The sequence below is a fragment of the Engraulis encrasicolus genome, chromosome 15 (assembly GCF_034702125.1).
Source record: "Engraulis encrasicolus isolate BLACKSEA-1 chromosome 15, IST_EnEncr_1.0, whole genome shotgun sequence".
Lineage (NCBI taxonomy): Eukaryota > Metazoa > Chordata > Actinopteri > Clupeiformes > Engraulidae > Engraulis > Engraulis encrasicolus.
This window is the reverse complement of record NC_085871.1, coordinates 53,477,050-53,487,997: the sequence shown is the minus strand read 5'-3', so window position 1 is coordinate 53,487,997 and position 10,948 is coordinate 53,477,050. Positions and strand designations below refer to the sequence as shown.

Genomic DNA, 10,948 nt, shown 5'->3' with positions numbered 1-10,948 from the left:
CACACACACACACACACACAACTTTTCATTGATAGCTAGCAATCTTCAGATAATGACACATGCTATAACAATAAACAACTGGCGATTGTATACATTGCTAAAGGGCCGTACACACACATCGCTGATATTTACTAGCTTCTCGCTTGCTCGCCTACTCTGCATTCCAATTGGTTACTCGCTTACTCGCGTCGCTCGAAGATAAAATATTTTCAACTGGGGATCCGCCCACATCGCATCGCTTGTACAGTACTCGCCTAGTCGCCTGCTAGTCTCGCTGGAACACATTGCCATTCTATTGAGTTCATTCGCTGAGCGAGTAACTAGCAGCGACGTGTGTGTACGGCCCTTAAGGCAGGTCGCCCTTTTCATGAGAGACGCTAGGAGATGCAGCAGTCGGTATATTATCAGCACATACGTAGAAGAAAAGCCATGAGCATGGCCCACGATGCCCTTTGTCAGAACAATCGTCCCACGTCCAAACCTAACTGGCAACCCTTGGTGTAGAGCAGGGGTTCCCAAACTTTTTTTCCCTGCGCACCCCCTTGTACATTTCAATGTGGTTCGCGCACCCCCTGAGCGAATATTTTGGTGTGCTGATGGCCGCGCAAGTATGGATTCACTGCTCATTCATTGCACATTAATGTAACAGGTGGGACTGTCACTGTTACAACAAAATTGTCCCTCCATGGCTTCCATAGCCGGTGATGTCATCGGACTCAGCTTGCTGCTGATTGGCTAGCCAGTTAATGGTGGCTAAGGCACCAGTTTTATAAAAACAGCCAGAATGGGTAGACTTGCTGGAACTCTCCCGGGATTTGTTTGTGTTCAGCATGGTGCGTGTGTGGTTGCTGTAGGCTGAGGTCTGATGGTTTCCAGCCTACTGCAAACTCTGTGAAGGTATAAGGTATGTGTGTAAAGTGTATGTGTGTAAACATTCTATGTGCCATATGTCTCATCTGCACATCTAAACATGTATATTCACTGCTGTTTTATTGTTGATCACCAGGGTAGCCAGGTGATCACCCTTGGCACACGGAGTCTGTTGTGCGCCGTATCCACCTGTGTTGAGGTATGCGTGACTTTCTTTTGTATGTGTAATAATTGTGAAAAATGTATAGCTACCTTGGTGGCAACTGCTGACCATCTGTAAATGCTTGACTCCTCAGAGGGTACCATCGAGGGTCATAGCTGTTCGCCGCTGTTTTGCCCTAGTGATTTTAGCATTCTGTTTGTTGTTTTTGTTTTATTTTGTCCATCCGCCATACTCTCTGTATTTTGTTTCTGTAGCCTAACTCATGCTCGCAGGGCAGCTCCCAGTAGTAGAGCGTTCTAGTGTATTATTAGTAGCTTAGACGTGTGACGTGAATTCTCACCTGTGTAGTGGGTAACCATACTGATTGAATCATTTGCTTTGCATGGGTAGCCATACTGATTGAATCACTTGCTTAGCTAGTACGCCTATGTGTGTGTGTGAACCGTGCATGCTGTGTGCTACAACATAGGCCATTTGTTTCTGAGCACGAGTGGTGGACCGCTCTGTTAGCCTGACCCTGCCATCATTTAGGCTATCTGTAGACTATTTGTCTGTTTTTTATTTTATGTTGGCGGTGTGGATATGTAATGTGTTTTGTATAAATAAAGAAAGATCATTTTATTTTTGCAACAAGAAATCCACGTCTCTGTCCCAGTCTGTCAGAACCTGTGTTTGCCTTTGTCCACAAATATTTCTAGGGGCGGAATTCCCCTAGTGGCGTAGTCGTGTAATTGCAGGTATTCCAACTTGATCATTATTATTTTGGGTCATCCCCTAAAGGTCCACTTGGCTACATTAAGCACAGTGATTTTTGGGGAAAGCTCTTTTCCAATAGTCTTGGAATTAAACTACACTTCAGATGGACCCTTTCAGCATATAATGCACCATACTATTAAAAACTATTTAATGTTCATTAATGCTAAATTAAAAACTCACACATTCGCCATTGCTCTATTCAGCTTGCGCACCCCCTTATGGCAGGCCGTGCACCCCCAGGGGTGCACTCACCCCAGTGCGGGAAACCCTGTACTAGAAGACGGGCATTGGATGCATGGAGGCGCCCAACCACAGACGCTGCGCACCCACCAATCATCATGAGCGAGGTGAATGTCGTAAATGCGAAAATGGCGACTTGCTAATCGGCGAAGCTAACCAGCCAAATCCTGCCTCCCCTTGGTGTAGAGGCGTGACACGGGTGAGGGACAGTGTTATGTAAACACAGCCATGATGGAATCCAGACTGCACACGGCTATGGGTGTTCATGCAGCCCATGTAGCCAAACAGGTTCAGATAGCCATTACACACACACACACACTCACACACTCACGCACGCACGCATGCACGCACCCACACACACCCACACACACAAACACGCACACACACACACACTCACGCACGCACGCACGCACGCACGCACGCACCCACACACACCCACACACACAAACACGCACACACACACACACCAGGGTTTTCTACTCTGACCCCAGACCTGACCTATATGTAAATGATGCCTTCAGGTGATCTGTTATCAGCTCTACCACGCTTCTCTTCACTTTAATGGTTCTCAACCTTTTTGGAACAAATACCTCCTTGGCCTCATCATAAGCCTCCCAACGCCCCCTTGACCTCATCATAAGCCTCCCAACGCCCCCTTGACCTCATCATAAGCCTCCCAACGCCCTCTTGACCTCACCATAAGCCCCCTTGACCTCATCATAAGCCTCCCAACGCCCCCTTGACCTCATCATAAGCCTCCCAACGCCCCCTTGGCCTCATCATAAGCCTCCCAACGCCCCCTTGACCTCATCATAAGCCTCCCAACGCCCCCTTGACCTCATCATAAGCCTCCCAACGCCCCCTTGACCTCATCATAAGCCTCCCAACGCCCCCTTGACCTCATCATAAGCCTCCCAATGCCCCCTTGACCTCATCATAAGCCTCCCAATGGCCCCTTGGTCTCATCATAAGCCTCCCAACGCCCCCTTGACTTCATCATAAGCCTCCCAACGCCCCCTTGACCTCATCATAAGCCTCCCAACGCCCCCTTGACCTCATCATAAGCCTCCCAACGCCCCCTTGACCTCATCATAAGCCTCCCAACGCCCCCTTGACCTCATCATAAGCCTCCCAACGCCCCCTTGACCTCATCATAAGCCTCCCAATGCCCCCTTGGCCTCATCATAAGCCCCCCAACGCCCCCTTGACCTCATCATAAGCCTCCCAACGCCCCCTTGACTTCATCATAAGCCTCCCAATGCCCCCTTGGCCTCATCATAAGCCTCCCAACGCCCCCTTGACCTCATCATAAGCCTCCCAACGCCCCCTTGACCTCATCATAAGCCTCCCAACGCCCCCTGGACCTCATCATAAGCCTCCCAATGCCCCCTTGACCTCATCATAAGCCTCCCAACGCCCCCTTGGCCTCATCATAAGCCTCCCAATGCCCCCTTGGCCTCATCATAAGCCTCCCAACGCCCCCTTGGCCTCATCATAAGCCTCCCAATGCCCCCTTGACCTCATCATAAGCCTCCCAATGCCCCCTTGACCTCATCATAAGCCTCCCAACGCCCCCTTGACTTCATCATAAGCCTCCCAACGCCCCCTTGACCTCATCATAAGCCTCCCAATGCCCCCTTGACCTCATCATAAGCCTCCCAACGCCCCCTTGACCTCATCATAAGCCTCCCAACGCCCCCTTGACCTCATCATAAGCCTCCCAACGCCCCCTTGGCCTCATCATAAGCCTCCCAATGCCCCCTTGACTTCATCATAAGCCTCCCAACGCCCCCTTGACCTCATCATAAGCCTCCCAACACCCCCTTGACCTCATCATAAGCCTCCCAACGCCCCTTTGACCTCATCATAAGCCTGCCAACGCCCCATGGACGTCATTATAAGCCTCCCAACGCCCCTTTGACCTCATCATAAGCCTGCCAACGCCCATTTCACCTCATCATAAGCCCCGCTATGCCCCCTTGACCTCATCATAAGCCTCCCAACGCCCCCTCGACCTCATCACAAGCCCTCCAACGCCACCTTGACCTCATCATAAGCCTCCCAACGCCCCGTTGACCTCATCATAAGCCTTCTAATGCCCCCTTGACTTCATAATAAGCCTCCCAACGCCCCCTTGACCTCATCATAAGCCTCCCAATGCCCCCTTGACCACATCATAAGCCTCCCAACGCCCCCCTTGACCTCATCATAAGACTCCCAACGCCCCCTTGACCTCATAAGCCTCCCAATGCCCCCTTGACGTCACCATAAGCCTCCCAATGCCCCCTTGACCTCATCATAAGCCTCCCAATGCCCCCATTGACCTCATCATAAGCCTCCCAACGCCCCCTTGGCCTCATCATAAGCCTCCCAATGCCCCCTTAACTTCATCATAAGCCTCCCAACGCCCCCCTTGACCTCATCATAAGCCTCCCAATGCCCCCTTAACCTCATCATAAGCCTCCCAACGCCCCCCTTGACCTCATCATAAGCCTCCCAATGCCCCCTTGACCTACTGTGACTCTAAGCTTGCTTATGCCCCTGTGACCTCATCATAAACCAATGCCCCTTTTAAATTAAAAATCAAACAGACAATTGCTACCGAGTGTCCCCCCTCTCAGCTGTCTGCTTCTCAATGCTACCTAACACCCTCTGGGAGGGGGGGGGTGTAGAGCCCCCGTTGAGAAACCCTACTTTAATGGGATACCCCACAGGGCCTGAAAGGGACACTGTGCAGGAAATGGTCAAAAAAGGTACTGCAACTATGCTGCTCACTGAAACTGGGTTGCCTATTCCCAAATTTTATCTTTACCTGAAAGATTACTAAGTAATACAGTTTTTCTCGATTGCCTACACACAATTTTCGGAATCGGCCTTCGAATTCTCAAAACTCTACACACAAATCTCCAAACCTCACACACAACGGGTCAAACTCTTCACTACCTCTGAAAAATGCACGTCTTGTCTCAAAACAATGTACTCTCTTCTAAAAACCTAATTTTGTTGTCAAATGACACACACAGACAGTCACTACAATACACATTTGCAGACCCATTAAAACACTGTTGGGCACAGGGTAAAACTAATTTCTCCCAGTAACTTGGGCTTTTTTGTTCTGGATTGCATGGATACTGTGACATAAGTTGGAAAAACTTCATTCCCACAACACACAAACAGAAACAGAAAGATTTTTATGTCTTTTTCACAAAAACAACACAAAGATAAACCCCACTGCCTATTTGGCAGTACAAAAAAACCATTACATTACTGTATAGCCTATTGCTATGAAAAAAAAAACTCTATACTCAACTTGAAACACAGTAGAAACTTATTTTCTTCAGTGTTCTACTTACTAAAGAGGGTATTTTTCTGTAGTAAAATACTGAAATATTGTTTTTAGACTCGGAGTACACAGACGTGTATATATTTTACATATTTTTACGTAAAAATATTTAAAAATTGCACTAATGTATTGTAAAATATTGGGTAACCACATGAAAGTTATGTCTTGTATAACATATTTTTGAGTTCAAAAACTAAACAAATGGGTTTTCTCCTTGCATCCACTCATTTTTCATCAATATGACATGCAATGTGTGTCCTTATGGGGTGATGATTTCAGATTGTAAACCGGTATGAAGACAGTTTGCCCATGTGATGAGGAAGTGAACATAGTATGGCAGTTGATTGTAGTGTTGTGAATGACAGTGTGTTCCATGAGAAACCCAGTGTTTTTCTTTATGGAAATTGAGTGTAATCCAGAGAATTGTGTGTAATGGTGTGAAAAGAGTGTGTTTTAAATCTGGAATTTGAGTGTTAAGTAGGAATTGTGTTTAGTGTTCAGTGACATTGGTTAGGGGAGTTGGGAAATGGGTGAGATGTTCCGAGAATTGTGTGTGAAGTACCAGAACTTGTATGGAGGCAATCAAGAAAAACTGTAAACAAATATTTCCTAATATGGTCCAAGTAGAGTTATTTTTGCAGCTAATTTTGGAATTTTTGGAAATTCAAAATGGCGGACCATGGAGAAGATCCCCCTTTTCATGTATGAAAAGTGCAATTTTTCCAGTCATAATGAAAACTTAGAATTTCATTTCAATGCATCACTGTAGCATGTGTGTAATATGTAGCTAAGCTAGTGAAAGTCAATGCATCACTGTAGCATGTGTGTAATATGTAGCTAAGCTAGTGAAAGTCAATGCATCACTGTAGCATGTGTGTATGCTACAGTGATGCATTGACTTTCACTAGCTTAGCTACATATTCCTTCTTTTAACGTGTCTTAAAGCAAGACAACGCTTAACATGAAAAATAAGACACCTTTATAAACCCTGGCCAACTATTTTAACTGTATTAAGCCCCAAAATAGTGGCATACTCCTTTAAGCCCCAAAAGAGTGGCATACCCCTTTAAGCCCCAAAATAGTGGCATACCCCTTTAAGCCCCAAAATAGTGGCATACCCCTTTAAGACACGACTGCCTCAATGTGTGATTTCCATACTCACTCAATGTCTGATTACTTTACAGCACACAGGTACGTTGCAGAGTCTAATTATATTGCTTACCTGTGGTAGAGGTACGTTTCAGAGTTGAACTTTATTGCTTATCTGTGGTGAATTTCAGTCTAGTGCTGATTTCCATGTCTGGACAAAGAGCTGTGTGTGTGCGACTGCGTGTATGCGTGTTGATGTTTGCCTGTGTGACAGTAGAGAGGGTGTGTATGTGTGAACGTGTGTGTGTGTTTGTGTGTGTGTGTGTGTGTGTGTGTGTGTGTGTGTGTGTGTGTGTGTGTGTGTGTGCCTGCATGCTTGTTCCGATGTGAAACCAGTCTGTCAGCATGCCTGCAGTGCAGCCTGGGTGAGTGTGCGGACGTTAGAATACTGTGTGTACTGTGTGTGTGTGTGTGTGTGTGTGTGTGTGTGTGTGTGTTGCTGTGATAACACTAGCCAGCAGCCTGTCAACATTTCCTCCCCGGACTGGACTCCCCACTCTCCCACACACACACACACACACACACACACACACACACACACACACTACTGCATGCTACTTATGACAGGAATTGAGGAACTTGGATGAAACGTGATAATGGTTTAATGCAGGCGTGTCAAACATCGGGCCCCGAGGCAGGATGCGGTGGCCCACCGGATGCTTTAACATGGCCCCAGAAAAAAACAACAACAAAAAAAACCAAACAAGAAATGCATTCAGACAAAGCAAACTTCCGCCAAGGAGGCTGTTGGATAGAACAGTTGACTATGTTACACCCGTCTTTCTGCCTTCTTTTTGTACAGGTAGAAACTTGAATGTCATCGCTCTATCCTGCAGTGGTGAAGAACCTTTTAAAAAGTTCAACATCACGATCCGGATCACCACCAAAGTGTAATCACTTGTTCCTTATGTCATTTCTAACCACTCCACAAAGTTTCATCCAAATATGTTAATAACTTTTTAAATTATCCTGCTAACAAACAGACAAACCAACGCGACCAAAGACATAACCTCCTTAGCGGAGGTAACAACATAAAGAATGTCAACAAAAATCTCTAGCCCATTTCAAAGGTGCTGTGTCTGAGACTTCTGTTTTTTTCAATACTTGAGGATGAATTTGCGCTTTTTGTTTGGCATTGAAAGTCAGTGCTCCTGACATACTGTACCTGCTGACATCTATCTCAAGATATCTCAAAGCGATTCTGATATGAAGGAGACATTTACGATATGTCTCAGTTACGTTACTGGTTCGGCCCACTTGAGATCAAATTGACTTTACTGTATGTGGCCCCTGAACCAAAATGAGTTTGACACCCCTGGTTTAAAGGTTTAAATGCATGTGCGTGCGAGCACACGCACACACACACACACACACACACACACACACACACACACACACACGCACACACACACACACACACACACACACACCCTCTCTCTATGAATCTGTTAGGACTTGTGTTGAACCCAAGCAGACGTATTACTGAGTAAGAACATCAAACCAATAGTAGATTCTACCCCCCTCCACACACACACACACACACACACACACACACACACACACACACACACACACACACACACACACACACACACACAGAAATGCCATAACTCAGTTGTGCCCATGACTGGGCTCCCTGGTAAAGACCTGGTTTGGGCCTGAGTGATTCATTAAATTATTACATTGCATTATGCTTAGCTGACACACACACACACACACACACACACACACACACACACACACACACACACACACACACACACACACACACACACACACCTTATAGTTATGTACAGCACAGGGTATTGGTTACAGTCCCTGGAGCAACATGGGGTTAGGTGCCTTTCTCAAGGGCTCTTCAGCCATGGAGGAGTAGGGAGAGGTGAGGAGGGGATATGAACCGGCAACCCACTGATCTTAGTACCACCTCTCTAACATTATGTTACCTGCATATACCTCCTTAACCTGTAGCCTACAAAGACTGTAGACGCCTGACAGTGTGTTCATCATAAACACCTGTAGCCTACAGAGACTGTAGACGCCTGACAGTGTGTTCATCATAAACACCTGCAGCAGCTACAATAGAGTGTAAACACCTGACAGTGTGTTCATCATGAACACTAGCCTACCAAGAGTGTAGACGCCTGACAGTGTGTTCCTAAACGTGAACACCACCCTCACTTCTACAGCAGGCAGTGGCAGCCATGTCCAGGCTGAAGTGGATATAAGTGTGTGTTTAGAGTCCTCAGGTGTCCAGTTACCAATGAGGTCCTCTCTCACCCTCTCGCTGACTGACAGACAGACAGTCAGACAGACAGACAGACAAACAGGACGGACAGACAGACAGGATAGACTGACCAGTAATGTATTCTATTTTTTGTAGTGTAGACAACTTTATATTTGGTGTGATAGAGTGGCCCACATACTAGGAATGAGCTCCAAGAAATATACACGTTATGTCATTACGCAAAAAAATAAAGAATATATTTTTAGAGCTGACACTCAGTGTGCGGACCACTCGTTCACACTGTCTACCACTTTTGCCTGGCACCTGGACCGACAGACTCACCTGTGCATGTAAGTCGTTCCTGGAAGATGGTTTGACAGCAGACGTCGCAGAAGGCTGGCGGGGTGTCCGGCTCAAACGCGTGGCCCTCGCCGCGCTCCTCCTTTACGCGGGGGTCCTTCTTCTTGGCCGGTTGGAAGATGGTCCGGACGTCCGGGGGTCTGAAACTCCGTTTTCGGGGTCTGTGATGAGCGCCGCCGCCGCCACCTGCGCTAATATCCTCAGCAGGTTTGTTCGGCGCAACAGGTGTCTGACTCGGAGCCTCCTTCTTGTCTTCTCTCCTCTTCTGATAGTCGTGCTTTTCTTCTCTCTTTTGCGGTTTTGGACTCACAGCCTTCACGGCTCTGGCTTTGGAGTTCCGCATCTTAATATTCGGCAATTCCTTCTCGGCAGTCGGTAGGTCCCGAGCTGAATCCTTGCTATTATCAGCTGTGTTTGTGTTGCGCTCTTGAACTGCCGTGGAGTTGTGGAATAGCGCCACCGCTAAAGGCGATACCACTGCGATGTATCGCGTCGGAGAGTACTTCCCACTCTGATGCATTATAGTGGCAAATATTAATCCACTCGGTTAGAACGTAAACTAAGGCAGCACGTGGTGCTCCCGGTTGCGCACGGAATTCCGTGACTTGGACAGACAGAGCGAAGTGTTTCACCTCAACTCCCACAGGTGAGCCACAGCAGACAACGTTGATACCATCTCATCTCCTCCTCCTCTTTTCCTTTCTTTTCTTCTCCTCCTCCTACCCCGAGCTGCCTCGAGGCCTCCAGCCCGCGAGCCAGTCAGACAGGTGCTGCGACTGTAGCGCGCGGCTCGAGTTTCTAAGGTAACAGCTTACTCACGTCTCGAGCACATAGAGCAGCCCTCACATTCCAAACGTGTCCTCATTACAAACAATACGCACACAATAGTGTCTTTACAAAAATGTGTTTATCTTTTTATTTATTTACAAACAAAGTGGCTCAACAAAAATATGTATTTTTTTATTCATTTTCACACAAAATGACAAACAAACATATTTGTTCAAGTATACATTCATTAGAAACGAAAACGCACAAAAAACAACCAAACCCCCACCCACATACATTAGGCCAAGTGCATGCAGATCATGTTTAGGTGTTTTAGGTAGGCCCTATAGGTTTAGTTTTTTTTTTCTTTACTTTAATAATCACAGCCCTGATTATAGGCCTATTTCTTTCAAGCAAGGCAGGCAAAACAAAAATACATAAAGTAAATACACAAATAAATACACCTCACCTGCACAGGTATGCTGACGGGGCAGCCGGTAGCAAGTGGTAAATCTAGTAATATGAGGACCCTGTGGTTTTTATTTGGAACGGATGGCTCTTGTATTAGAAGATTTACAACTACAACTCAACCGGGGTCGTTATAACGGATGGCTCTTGTATTGGAAGATTTGCTACAACTCAACCGGGGTAGTTGGTCCAAGGAGAGGTTCTAGAGACTAGTGTTTCACAACGGGGGCGGTACAGCCCCCCAGGGGGCGTTGGGGAGCCCTAAGGGGGGAAATTGAGAAGGATGCTGTTGAGAGGGGGTGGTGCTTATATTAGTTGTCATTTGGGGCATAGTCTATTTACATTTTGAATAGTAAGGGGAGGCGTTGGAAGGCTTACGATGAGGTCAAGGGGGCGTTGGGAGGATGACATCCAGGGGGCCTTTGTTGAAAAAAGGTTGAGAACCGCTGGTTGTTCTAGACCAAAATCTGGCTGGTAAGTCCCCAACTGCCGCTTTGTAATACTTCCCAGGTGAAGACTTTTACCTCCCACTCAGTAGAGAAAGGGACAGCAGATTCAGGGTACGACACTTACAATTACATGGTTTGAACCCTTGACTAGGTATTCT

At 46.8% G+C, this 10,948-nt stretch overlaps 1 protein-coding gene across 1 annotated transcript in view; it reads right to left on the bottom strand.

Annotated features, from left to right (window-relative positions):
- Positions 1–9,870, bottom strand: part of rassf3 (Ras association domain family member 3) — a 178,435-nt gene extending 168,565 nt beyond the window's left edge. Inside the window, exon 1 of the mRNA XM_063217661.1 lies at positions 9,091–9,870. Coding sequence (XP_063073731.1) covers positions 9,091–9,628 — 538 coding nt within the window. The 5' untranslated portion in view covers positions 9,629–9,870. The remainder of the gene's footprint in view (positions 1–9,090) is intronic.
- Positions 9,871–10,948: the final 1,078 nt, after the last annotated feature.